Source organism: Psammomys obesus, unplaced genomic scaffold (genome assembly GCF_907164565.1).
Source record: "Psammomys obesus unplaced genomic scaffold, mPsaObe1.curated_primary_1811, whole genome shotgun sequence".
Lineage (NCBI taxonomy): Eukaryota > Metazoa > Chordata > Mammalia > Rodentia > Muridae > Psammomys > Psammomys obesus.
The window spans coordinates 4,806,588-4,824,792 of NW_026596073.1; the positions used below are offsets into that span (position 1 = coordinate 4,806,588).

General features: G+C 44.3%; 1 protein-coding gene across 1 annotated transcript in view; it reads left to right on the top strand.

Annotated features, from left to right (window-relative positions):
• E2f7 (E2F transcription factor 7) overlaps positions 1-18,205 on the top strand; it is a 40,708-nt gene that overhangs the window by 9,281 nt on the left and 13,222 nt on the right. Inside the window, exons 4-7 of the mRNA XM_055626159.1 lie at positions 5,290-5,458; positions 9,539-9,829; positions 10,884-11,042; positions 12,360-12,494. Coding sequence (XP_055482134.1) covers positions 5,290-5,458; positions 9,539-9,829; positions 10,884-11,042; positions 12,360-12,494 — 754 coding nt within the window. The remainder of the gene's footprint in view (positions 1-5,289; positions 5,459-9,538; positions 9,830-10,883; positions 11,043-12,359; positions 12,495-18,205) is intronic.

Consider the following 18,205-nt stretch of genomic DNA (forward strand, 5'->3'; position numbering starts at 1 on the left):
TCAAATCACGTGTGACTGTGGCTGAGTGCATGAACCTCCATGTCCAGAAGGTGATGGGCGTGGTGCCTGCTCTGGTTTTCCTGGGCTCTGCTTTCTTCCTGTTACAGGCATCCCCCAGTATTAGTTGTTCCTTTTTTTTTTTTTTTTTAATTTATGGATGAAATACAGAAAGTGAAGGTCACCCATGTTAATAATTTCTGTAACAAAGTATTGCTACCTTCCTTTAGTAGAACTACCGGTTTCAGATATCCCTAAAACAGTTACATCTCTGGCTTTCTAACCAGACTTCATAAGAGCTTAACCGATCGCTCTCTATAACGGTTCACAGATCCAAGTGCCTAAAACGTCAGTGGCCATTAATGCTGTTGATAAACTTCTTTAATCACATAGCGCACCCCTAGTACACACTTAGGAGGCTCCCTGAAAGCCCCAAGCACAGAGCAGTATTAGTAATTTACATCAAGTAAGGACTGCTGAATGTACCATTCTCTTGCCTTTTTTAAGTCACTCTATTGTATACGTATGTGCGTTCTTATAGACTTGCTTGGGCTATTCTGTTGGCGTCTACAGCTTTGTAAAACTGAAACTATTAAAGAGTATGTGTTCGTCTTGGGTTTGTGTTTTCTTTTGTGTTTGTTTGTTTGGTTGGTTGATTGGTTGGTTGGTTTTGCTTTGTTTCAAGACAGGGTCTCACTATGTAGCCCTGGCTGTCCCGGAACTATGTAGACCAGGGTGGCCTCCAACTCACAAAGATCTACCTGCCTCTGTCTCCCAAGTACTAGGATTAAAGGCATGCACCACCACACCGGGCAGAGTTTGCTTTTTCAGTCAGCACATTCTCAAGAATCCCTGACGGTTTTTCACTGTTGAGACTCTCCTTTCACTGCTGTGCAGTGACCTGCTGCATGAACACCATGACTACTTATCACTCCTGTCTGTAGCCATTAAGGTGGTTTGCAGTTTGGGGCTGATACAAATATATGGCTTGTTCGTTTCTCCTAGTGTGCATGACTAACATTTTCTAGAGCAGTCGTTCTCAAAATATTGTCTGGGAACCTCTTTGTTCCCAAAGGATCTTTCAGAGGGATTTTTTTTATGTGTGTGTATCTGCTTGTCTTATGTGTATTGCATTCATGCAGTTCCCACAGGGGCCAGAAGAGGGCATCAGATCCACTGCAACTGGAGTTACAGGAGTTACAGCCTGCTCCATGTTGGTTCTGGGAATTGAACCCTGGTCCACTGCAAGTGCTGGGTTTTTGTTTTTGTTTTTTTTTTTTAATGGCTCATATTCTGTTAATAAAACATGTCTATTTTCCAAATGAATTTTTAGATATAACTTTCAATGCATAAAAAATAGGGAAATCAGTGGCAGGTGGAAATAAAGCTTATGGAATTACTCAGTTTAATGTAGTTTGTAGAAATATACAAGGAAAGGATTAGTAAAAATGATTTGAATAGGAAGTAAATGAAAATAAAATTTCAGATTAAAAATATTAAATTAATAAAAATAAACATTGTAATGCATGAATCTTTGCTTTTACAAAACATTGTTTAAAAGAAAACACCATTGAAGTTTAGCCACTGAGTTATCTCTCCAGCCCCAGAATTACTTTCTTGTCCATACTAAGATGTCTGCCAGTTAACCCCCATTCTCTTCTACACTGAGATCTGAGTGATTACAAGGTGCAGACACTGTAGCACATTAAGTACAAAAGTAAGCACAGACTCTAGTTTTCTGTGACACTGTCACTGAAGAGATTTGAATCAGGTATGTGAACCCTGACCTTTCCTCAGCAGCATAGGTGTCGCACTTTATTTTCTACTGTATTCTATATCAATCGAGAAAACTCATGCCGGCCACCACCTTTAATCCCAGCACTCCGGAGGCAGAGGCAGGCGGACCTGTGAGCTCAAGGCTAAGCCCGGTCTACAGAGTTCCAGGAAAGCTAGGGCTACAGAGAAACCCTGTCTCAAGAAAACAACAACATCGAAATACCCCCACACACGAAAGCTCTGAGGGGTCCTCGGTAATTTCCAGGAGCACAAAGTGACCCCATCGCTGGCCGTGCACACACTCACAGGTGTCTGCCGCATTGCTCCCCGGACGCCTGCCTGTTTCCGCTAGGCCTGGGGAACATTGATTGATCCCGGTCGCCTCTGAAACTGTCACTTACTGCTCTGTCAAGTTGCTGGGTGGTGTGTGTCTTTCCATGGCATCCATTTGTTCTTCCCTTGACTGCTCACTCATGAGATTAAATTCTCCATGTGGGTGCTGGCCACCACGGGTTTTCCTCTTCTGTGCGATGCCTAGTTTGTGTGTGTTGATGTGTAGTGGCTTATTTTCCTTCCTCGTGGTGATTCCTAGGAGATGGTTCCTATTCTTGACACTATCATCAATTATTTGTGATACGGAGAGATAAAATTGGATAACTTGGTTAAGCTGGTGTTTTTTCCCTTTCTGTGGGTTCTCGGCTCACAAAGTTCATGAATTTAACGTAGCTCTGTGTTGGGTCCTTTTTAATTTTAAGGTGTTTTTTTCCATTCTAATTTAATTTTTAAATGTACACGCGTGTCTGCTTCTCTTCTTGCACCTTGTGTGTGTGGATGATCATGGAGACCAGAAGAGGAATTACAGGTGGCTCTGGGCCACCATTTGGATTCAGGGTACCAAATCTGGGGCTTCTGCAAAATCAGCCAGTGCTTTTAACTGCTGAGCCCATCTTTTTAGCCCCTAAAACCTGTCTTCTAAGGAGGGCCTTTCCTGCCTGGAGAGATGCTTCAGTGGTTAAGAGCACTTGTTCCCAGCATCCACATGGTGGCTCACAACCCTCTAAAACTCCATTCCAGAGAGATACAGTGCCCTCTTCTGGCCTCCATAGGCAACGCACACATACACATATGAAAATCAGTAAATAAATATGGACGATCTCTTTAATCTTTCTCTAGCCCAGTGTTAGAAACGTAGTCTCTTAAATTTTCTTTATTATAATTTGCCTTCTATTAGTCTAGTGTCCGTTTGGAATTGCTTTTTATGTGTAACATGAGTCAAAACTTTTTGTTTCTGTATGTTCAGTTGTCTGTACATTTTTCAGGCGCTCTCTCTGTTTCAGTTGGCAATGTGACGTCTGTTCTATGTCAGAGTTATATGTGTGAGCTTCAGTTTTCAAGGGCATTTTCTTGCTGGGGCGATGGCTCAGTGGTTAAGAGCACTGGCCCCTCTTCCAGAGGTCCCGAGTTCAATTCCCAGCAACCACATGGTGGCTCAGAACCATTTATGATGAGCTCTAGTATCATCTTCTGGTGTGCAGGGTACATGCAGACATGTATACATAATAAACAAATCTTTAAAAAAAGAATTTCTTTTCCTCTAGCCCATTTGTCTGTTCAAGTCCAGCACCATTTTGCAGTAAGCTTTGCCAGTAGTTAAAACACAACCTTCACTGTATTCTTAAAATGTGTTAACTGTTTTCTGGCTCTTTCTTCCATATATGCTTCAGATTGGTTGTTTTCTTTTGCCTTTTCAGACTGTGTAGACCTGGCCCACCTGGGATTCTATGTAGACAGGGCTTGAACTCATGTATATCTGCCTGCCTATGCCTCCTGAGTGCTAGGGTTAAAGGTGTATGCTGCCGTGCCTGGCTCTAGACTGAGGTTTTGGGTTTTTGGTTTGTTTTGTTTTGTTTTGTTTTTTTAAGACAGCGTTTCTCTATGTAGCCTTGGCTGTCCTGGACTAGATGTATAGACCAGGATGGCCTCAAACTCCACCTGCCCCTGCCTCCCCAAGTGCTGGGATTACAGGCGTGCACCTGGCCCAGCTCTAGATTGGGTTTTAATAGCAATCACTTGACTGTATTGACTGGAGAAGTATTAACCTCTCTGGTGCCAAGCCTCCTACCCTATCCATGAAAATGGTACATGTCTCCAACTCTAAGTACTCTCTAACACAGTGGCTCTCAACCACCCTAAACGCTGTGACCGTTTAATACAGTTACTCATGTTGTAATGACCCCCAGCCTACTTCATAACTGTAATTTTGCTAAAGATGTGAGGGTCACAACCCACAGGTTAGGAGCTGCTGCTCTAAGATCTTGGATATTAGCTAGATTTACTCCTAAAAAGCTTATCATTCTTGTTGCTGTTACAAATAGTATCTTTGGAAATTATTTTCTCTTGCTACACAGGACTGCAGTTTGGAGTTTCCTCTTCCCCCTCCCCACACCTTGGTTTTTTGAAACAGTGTTTCTCTGTATACAGCCCTGGCATCCTGGAACTCACTCTGTAGACCAGTCTGGCCTAGAACTCAGAAATTCGCCTGCTTCTGCCCTCCAAGTGCTGGGATTAAGGGCATGTAGTTTGGATTTAAAACACATCTTCTTGTAGTCAACTATCTTGCTAATTCCTTTTATTTTTGTAATTTTTCAGATACATATATATTATATATCCTTTTCAAAGTGGAAAGGTTTTGTGTGTGCTTTTCAGTCCTTGGCCTCAGTTTCTTCTTAGTGTCCTAATGTACTCACCAGGAATTCCCGCATGACACAGAAGAGGCCCACAACTTTGGGCATGCTTGTTGTTTTCATGGTTTTAGGGGAATACTTCCAAGGTTTCTCAGCCAGCCAGATAGTAGCTTTTGCATTGCCATGAACGAGCAACATGAAGATCATCAAGAGCCTTTTCTGCATCCATTGAGATAATCTTAGCACTGTCCTGCTTGGGTCTGTTTATTGAAAAGCCTTTGACTTTCAGTGGAGACCTGTTTTAAGTGTGGGTAGAGACAAGAATGCTGTTTGAATATAATTAGAACAAAAAAGAATCTGATTTACTGGCCTTTAGGGAGTGTCATCAAGATTTGGTTGAACTTAAAAAATATGACAGTTCAGCGGGTCACTGTATCTCAGGCTTTGTCACTAGCGGTCACCCAGAGTCATGAAAAGCAGATTCTAATGCACTGGGTCCAAAATGAGGCCTGAGATGCTCCATCTCCAGCAAGTGGCTGCTGTGTCTGCTCCCAGGTTCACCCACATAAGAGGCAAGGGTGGAGCAACTGGTCAGGACATCTTCTCTTTTAAACTTGTATCCTAGCCTCATGTAAAAATGAGAAACAGTTTAGCCCAGAGAAGTCAATAGAAGAACATTAGAGAAATAGAGTAGTTGTTTTCAATGGAGTCTCAAATGGCGTCCACATTCGAGACCCATTGGGATCACTTTACCAATGGCTTACCTACTGGCACCAGCAATGAAGGCAGTAACTGTGGCATCTCTCCCCTCCCTTCTGTCTGCCCTCTGTAGCTTGAAGTTGTTGGTAACAGTGCTGTGGACGACTACGAAAAGCAAAGGCCAAGCAGGAAACAGAAAAGTTTAGGGCTGCTGTGCCAGAAGTTTCTGGCTCGCTATCCAAGTTATCCCTTGTCAACTGAGAAAACCACCATTTCCCTAGATGAAGTCGCCGTCAGTCTTGGTATGTATCATCCGATTCACCGACCGCCTGCTGTCTGTGGCAGTGGGGAGCTGGTTAGCCTGGGCAGGCCCAGAGGCTTCAAGTAGCCTCCTTTATTCATAGAGGGCCCTTGTAAGGGGGGGGGGGGACAGGAGAGTGGGCAGAGCTGCCTCCATCACCATCAAATCTCCCTTCATTGTTTATAGAACTCAAGGAAGCCTAGACCTAAAGGGCCAAGCAGAAACTCTGGGTTTTTAACCTTAAAAATGTGGGGATTGGAACTGTGTCTCAGTGATAGAGAATTTGCTTAGCATGTACAAAGTGGATTTAACCGCTACATCATACAGAGAAGAAAATGTGTTTAATTGTACAGAGTAATATTTTTATGCTTACACTACAGATTAAACTCATTTTAAATCCTTATTTCAGGATATAAAAATACAAGCTGGGTATGATGGCAGAGACCTATAATCCCAGTGCTTGTGAGTCAGAGGTAGGAGGACAGTAAATTTGGGGCCAGCCTCAGGTACACAGTGAGACTCTTATCTCATAAAGAAAATTTCAGATACCTTGCTCTTTATTTTTAATAATGCTTCGAAGAGTTTGGAACTAGTGTTATTATATGTATTAGTGTATAAAGCAAAAACCTAAGAGCAAGAACATGACGCTTGAAGGCCTGCGCCATGACCTTCACAGCAAGCCTGTCAGGATAGATAGAAAATGCACAGCTGGACATAACTGAGATAGCTAAGCCTCTCTAACACAGGAAAATGCATATGATCATGTGGCAGGAGCGCGTGTAGCGTATAACGCCCGCACAGCTGTAAATATGTGTGCAGTTGCTTTGGAAGAGAGTCCCCCAGTGGACCCGGGCTGCATTTGGTTTCAGGAGGACTGAGCTGTTGACAGTCATTAAATAGAAATCACGCTAATTTAGAGGTATAGGGGTATCCACTTAAGGAAGCTATACCTATGGGGGAGCATTTGGATAAACTAAATGAATGGTTAATAGTTTGTGTGTCATAGCTATCTGTCTTCCGTAGCCCGGAGAAACATGCCCGAATAGTGGGCTGTAAGCCTGGGTTATTTGAGCTAAAAGCTGAGAAGATAATTCCGGCTGTTGGAAAATGAGACTGTAGGTTCTGGTGGGCTAGGCTTTGGGGCAGATAGGGCCTGGCTCTGAACTTCCCAGCTTATGAGAACTTTAAGAAGTTACTAACCTCTCACGTCTGTAACATAAACTTGCAGAGACATCACAAACTCAGTCCTGGCAGCAGTCTTGGAAACCAGTCTTGCAGAAAACAAGGAATATATAAGGGTCCCTAAAGTCTTCCCCGGCCCTGCACGCCCGCCTGCCATGCATTCAACTTCTCTGTAGAGGTTTTGCACTGGTTTTAGTGCTGAACACAAAGATGAGACATTTGAGGTGAAATTTACGGACCCGAGGAGGATGGAAGAGGGGACCCTTATTTATCTGACCTATAGATCACACCATGTTACAGCTGCCTGGAACCAAACTCCAAAGATTTTCCGCAACAGCTTCCCAAGCCCCATGAGGACACAGACTGCTAAGTAAAACGAGCCACCATCTCTTCTCATGTGAGATGGAAAACTAGTGTCTCTCCCCAGGAGCTATTTTCCTCAGTGATCATCTCTTGGCCTGAAGAGCCTGAAGCCCTTGCTCCCTCCTAACTTACAAGACCACCATTTACCTAAAGATGTTTCCGGAGCCTGCCACAACATAGGTTTGACTCTGGTGTTAATGCATTTAAAGGCTTAGAAATAACTTCAGCAAATAGAAAACAGCCGTTGGTTCTTATACTGGGCTAAGTAATGTTCTCGCTCAGTTCCCAGGGAAGTACACTAAGGAAAATATAGTAGTATTCATTAAGTCCTTGTATGTGCAACTAGGACCATGATTAGAATTAATAAGGCCACCTCAATACAAAAGCAAAAGAAGGCAGATTGCCAGGGAAAACCTTCTTCACAGCAAGCCACAGAGTAGCCTGAAAGGCTTGAGACCTGCGAATGGAACTTTAGCTGCACAGCCCCATAAACAGCAAAAACTCAGGCAGGACTGAGACGATGGGCATGATCGAAATGATGCGTGATTAAGCTGGCAAGGCCTGCCACATTTGGTATTTACCAAAACAACTTACGAAGTGTCTGTTTGCACATTTTTACCTTATTCTCGGAGCAGGCAGAATGTTCTCTCCTTTTCTCTTCTTGGGACTCCTGGCCACTAGGTGGAGACTGAACAGCTTATTATCAAGCACATAATAACTACAGCCAGGCATATGGCCGACCCCAGGGTGTCTCAGTTGCATTCACTTGACATTTCTAATGGGGAGGTTTATGGGATGATACAGGATAAACATAATGTCTATTACGTGGAGACAGGCTGGAGCAAAGAACCAGACAGCTCTGGACGAGAGGCTCGTGCCAGTACCTTCCAGCAGGGCAGCTGGTACTGAGCCTGGGGCGAGGAGCAAGCTGGCCAGGGCCACGAATGGAAATGTTCTGGTTGACCGTGAAATGTCTCTCCTGTGTGTGGTAAAGCGCCTCTTCAGTCCAGAGTTGTCCTTGTTATTTGGTGTCTGTCTCACATTCTGTCTTTGAAGGGCCCAAAGCTATCTTCACTGAGTCGGTTTCTGGTAAACGACAAAACAGAGCATCTTTATAGCCAGTTTGGTTTTACTACAAAGTGTCTGGAGGCTTTAGTGTGGATACTTAGAAGAGAGCAAAGGGTAGAGCCGGCCTGGGGCCTGTTACATAGGGTGATGAGTCATGAGCCAGACACGTCTAAAATCTGTTTCTGTGCCTCTTTACGACAGTGGGGGCTTTAGGTAACATAGGTAATCAAAATCGAGTACTGTATAGATAAAATTAACGTCTGTTGAGGGCCCTTCTCATTAATGGTCAGATCTGTACCACACTATGAAAAGCTTGAGTACCTTCCTAGGGTGGGCCGCTTGTGGGGATAGACTGAGGGTTCAATTCGTGTCCAGGCAGGCTGATTCGAGAGCATTCCATTCTTAACCAGCACACATGTTTTCGGTAATTAGAAGGAAAATCCTACCTAGGGGAGTGTAGGAAAAGGAGTGGTGAACTTCATGGTTGGCCTGCACATTGGTGAATGATGAATGAGAGGGCAAGGAGAGTAACTGCAAACCATGGCAAACAGAAGACTTGCGGTCCTCCAGCAACACGAGGAAGAAAACCAAACTCTCAAATCTGGGATTTCCGATTCAAAACGGAAGGCAATATTTATCATCCATTTTTCCTTACCTGACTGGTCAGAGCTAGTATATTAATTATTTGTTTCATCATTCAAACTCCCAAGAAAGGACAGTCCAGTCCGGTGGTGAGATAGTTGTTCACAGAGCTGACTTTATAGCTCTGTGACGGTTAGTCCTTGCTGTCGGTGTGACAGGATTTAGGATCATTACAGGAACACAGCTCTGTGCGAGCCTATGAGGTTATCTCCAGAAAATGTTAACTGAGCAGGAAAGATCCACCCAGAATGTGGCAGCACAGTCCTATGGGGTGTGATCCCCAACTGACTAAATTGAGAAAGCCGGCTTTGTCTCTGCTTTCTGACTAAGTGTGGTAGCTGCCTCCTGTCCCACCACCGTGACGGATTGTCTCAAACCATGAGTCAGAGGAAACCATTACATTGCTTTTGTCAAATATCACCTCAATGAGACAAGTAACTAACATTCGTCCCCCAATTAGGAATACAGGTCACTCCCAGCCAGCTACCGTATCCAGGAGGCATGCTGTTAGTCATGCCGGCATTCCACCATAATGCACGTGTGAATTGCTTAACAGGTCTAAAGAACAGGTGCTGTGCTTTCACTGCCACACAGACGGTAGCCCGGCCAGCTCAAGAGTATGTTTGTGTTTGAAGGTTGGATCCCAAGAGGGAAAAACAGGGTCTGTTTGAGTCTTCCTCAGGTGGCCTTATTGATCATCCACAGTTGCTGGGCATTAGCTTGGATGTCAGGCCCATAGTTCACAGACTCATGTCAGGCCCTCCAGGAGCTGATGCTCAGAAATGTTTATTTGCGTGACACCTTTTGGCTTCTTCTCTGCAAACAGGTGTGGAAAGGAGGCGCATTTACGACATCGTAAATGTGCTGGAGTCCCTGCATCTGGTCAGCCGGGTGGCTAAGAATCAGTATGGCTGGCATGGTCGGCACAGCCTGCCCAAAACCCTGAGGACACTACAGCGGCTGGGAGAGGAACAGAAATACGAAGAGCAGATGGCCTGCCTCCAGCAGAAGGAATTGGACTTGGTGGAGTATAGGCTTGGAGAACGAAGGAAAGATGGGTCTCCAGATCCCCAGGATCAACACCTACTTGATTTTTCTGAGTCTGACTACCCCTCTTGTGAGTCTGTTATAAACCTGTGAATAATGGCAAAGGGAGAGGTGGTCTTCTCTAAAGAAGCTGACCGCTAAGATGTGAAGTGGGAAATGCCAGTGTGAAAGCCCGAGGGGAAGATGCTCTGTTACTGTGTCAGCTGTAGAAAAAGGGCTCCCCACTGGGCTGCCCACTCCACCTCACCTCACCTCATTAGAAGGTGTGTGCCTTAGAGGCTGCTTGCTCAACGGCAAACTGTGATAGCTGCATGCTGCTTGCCGCTGAGACTTCACACTGAAGACATTATCTTCTCAAAGCGTTTCATTCAGTTACTTGTTAGAGTACATTACTAAGGAGAGCAGCCCCAATAGCTGAATTCATTAAGAAAGATAGACAATCCCTGCTTCCCTTGGGTGCCATTTAATTGTTTTTTCTCCTCCTTCTCCTCCTCCTCCTCCTTCTTCTTCTTAATTTCATATCTTGTTCTTCCTTTACCCCAACTTATGTCTCTTCTCACTGTAAACACTGATACCCATCAGTCCCACGTCCTCCCATATAGGCATCACTGACTCATTACCTTGCGATATTGGACACTGAAGGAGGGGTATGTTGACCCCTGGGCTTCCCTCACATGCGCACACATACCTTCCACAGCAGCGTGTACACAATACACATGAACATACATACACCCACAAGCGGAATTCTTGCTTTTGAGAGAACAGTCAGTTTTCAGAGAACCTCCTGATCCCTACCCGTCTCCTTTTATCTGTCTGCATTAATCTTTTCAAAAAGTCACGTAAAGAATACGGCCATGCGGCTTCTATTACGTATGAAGTGTTAAGAGCGGCTGAAAAGCCACATCTCGCAGTTTGCGCCTAGTACAGTCATTTCACAAGATGCAGGGAAATCCTTCCGATTTCTTTACGGGTTTATTTTGGGGATGTGCGTCCAGCGGGCTTCTGCCTATTGTCAGATGGTCCTTCCATATGCTGGGGAGTGAGATAGCTCTACAAAACTGGTAGCAAAGTCTTTCTTGTGGTAAACCCACGTTTTGATGGGGTTCCCCCCCCTTTTTTTTTAGCGTCTGCAAACAGTCGAAAAGATAAATCTCTAAGAATTATGAGCCAAAAGTTTGTCATGCTGTTCCTTGTCTCCAAAACCAAGATCGTTACCCTGGATGTGGCCGCCAAAATCCTCATAGAAGAAAGCCAAGACACCCCAGACCACAGTAAATTCAAAAGTAAGAGCTTTTACCTAATCCGTGTAACAGCCCAAAAGGAGAAGATTGCAGGTGCTGTGTTCTGCCTCTGAGATAAATAGATCCAGAGGGGGTTTTTAGTGATGGTGGTGGTTTTGGAGAAATGTATTCCTGTGCTTCTAAAAGCACTCTGAGGTCAGTCTCCTAACAGAACCACCACCAAACCCAAGTCAAAAGCCTTTCCTCCAGTTACTGTGGACGCAGGGTAAGGCAGAGTGCACCCTGAGAGCCCAGGCCAGGGAGGGTGTGACCACTTTGCTTTTCTCTTTGGTGATGCTACATCCAAGACAGAATGTCTGAGTCTTCTTTCCCCTTTTTTCCCCATACCCCGCCTACTTCTCTGAAGGGTGGAGATGAAAGTTGTCTTCAGGTAAGCGCTAGAGGAATGGCCAGGGTTGGGGTTGGGAGGGACAGGGCTGCTCAGCAGGGAAAGAGTCTCTGGGTGTCCCACCATGCACCTTCCTTATCTTTAGAGCTTTGCTGCAAGGCCCGTGCCCTGGTGAGGAGCCATGAGCTCGTCGTTCTCATTGACTTTTGTTTTTTCCTGCAATAACAGCCACCCTGTGGGTGAGATGGTTAAGAGAAATTCCAGCCCTGGCAGTGGCCCTGACATTAAGTGATGTCTGACCTTTATTCAGTTTTTTAGTAGAAAAGCAGGCACACCATCTTGTCCTGTGTTTATCTGTTGTTTGTTTGTAACACGGCTTCAGAGTTCCCCACTTTCATACATGCATTTTCCAAAGGTTTCCCTAAAGTGCTTTCAGATGCAGGCCATGGCCCTCACGCCTCTTCCCCTTGGCCAGGGTTTCAGGTGAGCAGCTGCTGTTTTTCACCACTGTGCCCTATGACCTTGAATCTTGGGTGTCCTGTGTACCCAGGAGTTCCCTGGCATTTTCACAGGCCAGCTGTCTGTGAGGCAGACGCCACACCCTCTTGCTAGGGAACACTCAGGGCAAGCTTTTTGCTGGCCACATAACCAGAATTGTATTCACTAAGCCTTTAATCACGGCCTGTTTCCCCCATATTTTGCTATTGTGAACCCCCTCCTTGCGAGCAGAGGATTCTTGAGACTTGCAGATGTGGGGGAGGAAGAATGCACTGTCCTCTCCCTATCTTTCGTGTGTCTAAAGACACTTTGGGTACATAGATCCTGAGTGATACAATGATAAAGCCACCAATCTCATACCCACCTGTCCTCTGGAAGTTTATGTGGTGGCCAAGGAATCTTCCCTGTCACATAAACTAAAATGTAACAGCATTACACATGGCGTGACCATAGCTGTGTTTTATATCTTCAAGCAAAGGTACGACGGCTCTACGACATAGCCAATGTTCTGACCAGCTTGGCTCTGATAAAGAAAGTGCACGTTACGGAAGAGCGAGGCCGCAAACCAGCCTTCAAGTGGATCGGGCCCGTGGACTTCAGCTCCATTGGTAAGGAGATGCGATTGTTGTAAGGGCCTGCTGGAAAATTCCTTTTCCTAATTATATATCTTGACAGCAAAGTTGACCTTTTCCCATTCTCCGTGTCACATCAAACATTAGACTAATGACCTCACTCTTGAAACAATATTTACTATCCAGAAAATGTAGGTGCTGGTTGCCTCATACACATCAAACAAGGAAAATGCTAGACACTTACACTGTGGGTTTCTGTAATGGTTAAAGTATGCCTGTTTATAAATTTTTATTTTGTTCTGGGACTTTTTCCTGGAAGTTTCAGACTAAAAATTTAGAGTGACATACTGAATGTGGGATATTTCCAGATAAGCAAAATAAACCATTGTTTTTCAGGGAAGTCCCATATAATGTTAAAAAACTACAATCAGTTACTCACAAAGCTGGGGTGACATACGGTAGTTTCTAGATCTAGTGGGGACAAGCTAAATGCGTCTTAGGTGATTTAGTTAAAATGTTAAACAGTCCATGATTTTGCTAAACCATGCTCAGAGGTGCTTATTTCTCAGTTAACATCTGCGCAGCCTGGGAGTTGGGTCTTCTGTGAAAGATACTTTACATGTAGCCATGATGCCTGGGTACAAGCCATTAAGATTATCTCTAAATTACCCTTTTAGTGTTGTGCAGTTGTTTAAGCTGTGTTCAGGCCAGTCCCTGCCTATGCAAAATAAAAGAGTTCATCATTTTTCTGCCTCTGTGCCTTTGGCTTCTCTTCACCTGTGAAGCCTTCTCCTTTGGGCATTAAAAATGGTCATGAGTTCCTTAATGGCGGGCGTGCATTCCATGATGTATGCCAGTAAGCATGCTGGTCATTATGTGGATGTGACAATCTGTCTACACAAAAACAACCAAAGGTCACTAGACAACAGAATTGTCTAGGAGCGATGATGTGTAAACCCTGTAGCTGACCCAAGCATCCTTCTGAGGCGTATGAATATGTTGACTCATCCTTCGATATCTGGCTCAAATACCAACCCCTTAATGTTTCCCTGGTCTGGAGTAAAGAGCATCTCCTGTGGACAGCTGCAGTCTGGAAATTGGGATTGCGGGATTACCGTTGCCCTACACAGCCAAGGGCAGGTCCATCTTTTGTGTTACCCACTGCAGTTGGATAATGAGCTCTGAAAAGGCATAGAATTAGCACCAGTCTGGAAGTGAGAAAGGTGTCAAGTTCTAGGCAGGGTGGTACTGGCTCTGTGGGAATTCAGATCATACAAATTAAGATCTGGTATATTCAATTTTGGGAAATTTGGAAACTAGCATTTTTAGGAATAAATCTGGTCCACATTGGGGGGATTAGCTATCCTTACTTAAGACGAGAGCACAGGATAGAAAACGTACAATATAGTGAGCTGGGAACACACTTTTGGGAATATCTAACATTCAGCCAAGAAATTCATACTGGCTGTAACAGAAGCAACAAGGAGTCCCTGAGCATAAAGATTATAGAGAAGAAAGACTCCAGTGTGGTCATGCCGTTGAGCAGAGATAGGATCAGCAGAGACATGAGCTTCTGTTGAGATGCCAAAGAATTCAAATTCCTGCACAGCTTGTGAGATGACAGTTGCTGGAACTCAGTTCTGGTGCAGGAAGGATGGCTTAGAATCAGGTGAGGAATTGCAAATTTTATTCTCTACCCTTCAGCAGTCTATATTATTTCTTCTATATGCTCCACATTTAGAAAATCCTTTATTTCCTCTTCATCCTTTTAGGGTTCTCACATTTCGTCTTCATAACCATCTCCCCCTTTTTTTTCTCACTGGCAGTGCAGTTTTATTGAATGTGGGTGTTTTTAATTTTATTGGAGTATCACTGGGATGCAATAAATAGCACAGACTTGCAATTTGGTAAGTTTTGTACACTTAACTTGGTTAAATAGTGAAACTAAATTACTCCCAAGTGTCCCACCCTTCATTTCCTCCCTGCTGGCCCATCCCTAGATGCTCTTCTGCAGTTCAAGGTCTGTGTGTATGTTCTAGAATCGTAAGTGAATTATATCAGGCTGCCCTTCACTATTCATTTATTCCATATAAATCCACCTGGCCACTAAAATTTATCCCTTGAAAATGAGTGCTCAGGACATTTTTAGTCATTTGCACAGCATGCAAAACAGCAACAAAAGGGGGGGCAAAAAACTGTTTTCCCAGTGGTCTCATTCCTAGAGGTAGTTGTATAAGGCTTCTTGCTTCACTTTCACAGTCTCTAGTGTCATGTGTTTACATGCCTGTACTTCTGTTAGTGACTCCGACGCATAAAATGGGTCCCTAGAGTGACATCAGCAAGATGGCCGACTATAGACAACACCTGCTGTGCTTCCTCCCTCAACAAAGAATCAAAACAGGCAAAAGCAGAGCAGCCACCTCCCTGGAGTGCAGTGGGGTCAGGAGTGCAGTGGAGTGCAGAGAGAGATCACAGTAGACTTGTAAAGGTGGAGTCAAGCCTCCCGGCACCTGCTGCCAGTCTCCGGATCAACCTTCAATCGAGGGCGGTGGTTTTCAACCTTCCTAGTGCTGTGACCCTTTAATACAATTCCTCATGTTGTCTCGACACCCAGCCATAAAGTTATTTTCATTACTACTTAAGACTGTAATTTTGCCACTGTTACAAATCGTAATGTAGCTATCTATATGCAGGTAACTTCATTGTTACGAATTGTCCCAAAGGGGTCGCAACACACAAGTTGAGAACTTTTGACTGGTCAGAGAGGAATGAGCAGGGGGACGTGCAGTCTCCACACCGCGTACAGCTGAAATGTGTTAGAAAAGCCCTCACAGGTCCTGGGAAAGAGCCCAGCCATCTTGAAATTCAACTCATGAAGCCAGGATACTGTTCTTGGACAGCTCAGCTTTGTGAACCAGCCTGGTAGCCGCCCTCATCCCAGGAAGTACCTGGGCAACCTACCCAGAATAGCTCAGTGAGTAGAGGTCCCTTTGAAACAGGTAGCTCTCCCTAACTTCGTATTGCCCCAGAACCACCTGAACATCCACGTCAGCCCACCGTAGCTACAGGAAGCATCCCACCGTCTCATGCCTCAGTGTCTCAGGTCCTCAGTGTCCCAGTCCCAGTAAATCTCGGGAAGCTTGACTTGTAGGGGACCCCCAGGAAAGAGTGGCCCACTCCTCCATAACCTTAAAAGTAGCCATCCACCCCCTCCTAAGTTGGTCTAAACCATGAGACTTCTAGAACACAGTTCTGTGGCCATGCTCATTTTCGAACAAAAACTCTGCCCTCACTTTCCTCCCAAGGAAGCTCTAAGAAGCAGATTGGACCCCACCTACCTGTTTTCCAGCCAGGAAACAGCTAGACAGCTAGTCCTGTGCACGCTGACTTCCAGAGGGCCTATGACTTCAGCCATGCAGCCTTCAGATCTTCTCAGGAGCACTGGTGAGCTCCAGCCATTTGCAGTGCTCAAACACTAGCAGGGACCTCGCTTGTGAGCATGCTCCTCTGTACTCACCTGGACTCGATGACAACAGGACAGGTGGACACCCCATCTGGATTACACTGCAGAGCTGCCAGCAAGCATGCTTTCCCTGAGAGAGCCGCCAACTGGCAGTGTGTTCTCACATGCTCTGCAGCACGAACCTCTGAGACACTCACATATGTTGCAGATGTTGAGCACAACTGAAGAAGTTGCATGACTAAAACATCTGCCTGGAGCCTAAGCGAAACAGTCTGTCCATATACTGCCATTGGACAAAATGCCAGGAGGAAGCCTTGCTGCAGGGGCCACCCTCTAAAACCGGTAGTCGGCGGTGCTGCCAGCTGGACAGGCATCCAAGGGAACATACATGAGACGTTTTAAAAATGTAGTGGAACTACATCGTAAACCCAGCAATGGACTCCAAAGAAAAGGAACTTAATTGCCTGACGAAATTTGAAAGTATAATTCCCAGAAATTTAATTAGCTATGAAAGTATAAGGATGATTCATTGGAATTAGGAAACTAGATTATTATGTAGATAAGAAACTTAGCAAGGAGTTGGAGATCAAGGAAACAAACCAGAAAGAAATCAATGGTTACATACATTTTTTTTAAATCCTAAAAGGGGTGAAAAAAGTTAACTGAGAATATTATTCCCAAGAACGGAAAGCTTGAGAAATGAGGCCAAAATCTTTTCTAAGACAAAGCAAAAACTGATTAACTTCATCCCCCACTGGACAGACTTACAGACTTGTAAGAAAATCCCCAGGCTAGTGAGATGACTCAGCAGGAAAAGGCACTTGCTGCTAAGCCTGACATTTTGTGTCTGAACCCCAGAATGCAAAGAACCCAAAACTAGAAAAAGTAAACTAACTCCCATCTGACATCCACATGTATTCTGAGCTCACAAGCGCGCGCGTGCACACACACACACACACACACAGACACACACACACACACACTCACACACACTCTATTGTAAAATATGTTTACATTGCTAAAGTGATCTTAACACTAGAAGCTAAAGGATAACTGTATCATAAGAACATAAAACATGCTGGCAGAGCAGTTTCACAAAAGAGAAAGAATCAAACCTTAGTAATGCAGAAAACCAAATCTTAGAGAGGGAGATGCTCAGAACAACCAGAAAATAACGAGGGGAATGCTAAAAGTCTTACCAGTGACAACAGTGGAGCCCACAGATTACATCTACCCCGTTAAAAGATAAGGGCTGCTGAAGGATCCACTGCTATAGTGATAAGCTGTCCACGTAACAAAGCAAAGGAGTATGGGAATACATCGTGCAGATGGAGGCCGAAATGGGGAATAGCTGTATTTACATCAGATAAAACAAACTTTGTCTCACAAGTGATGAAAAGAAGCAGTAGATATTCAACCATAAAAGGATTGATTCAACAAGAAATTTAAATGGTGTTTATGTATGCACCCATTCCTGAAGCACCTGGGGAACTGAAGCTATCATCACTAGAGTTCAAAGGAAAAATAGGCTGTGATACACTAGTAATGGTGGCTGGCTTTAAACCTACCGTCTGAGAGGCAGAAACAGCTGGTCTCAGTAGCTGATCTCAGCTACTATGGTCTACAAAGTGGGTTTCAGACAGAGCTATGTTGAGGGACTGATATCAGCCATGGTGTATCATCCAGATTTTAAATATCAACAAAGAAACATCCAAACAAAACTATACTGTTAGATAGAGTACATGGACCAGCAGACACTTCTAGAACATTCCAAACAGCTGCACAGTACACATCCTCATCAACACGGGACCCTCTCTAACGTCATGTACCAGGCCCAAAATACATCTCAACAATTTGAATGAATATAGTATCTCTGCAAAGGAATAAAACTAGAAGTCAACAAAAGGACTGAATATAGTATCTCTGCAAAGGAATAAAACTAGAAGTCAACAAAGGGACTTTGTATATAGTGCAAAAACATCAAAATTAAAAAATACTCTCGTGAGCATTCAGTCAATGGAAAGATCAAAGGGGATGTTTAAATTTTTAAAAATGGAAATTAAGTACTGCATGAAAACGAATTGGATAGAGTGGAAGAAGGAAGTTTGTAGCAATCAGCCATCTACATTCAACAAAAACAGTTTCACATAAACGATTCAAGGGAAAGGAGAGAGCTGAACAGTAGTGGAAAGAAATTTTAGCTGTCATCTTAAATCTTTCACCATTTTTGCTCAGCATAGTATTGGAAGCCATAAGATCATCAGAACAAAGACATAAGTAGGAA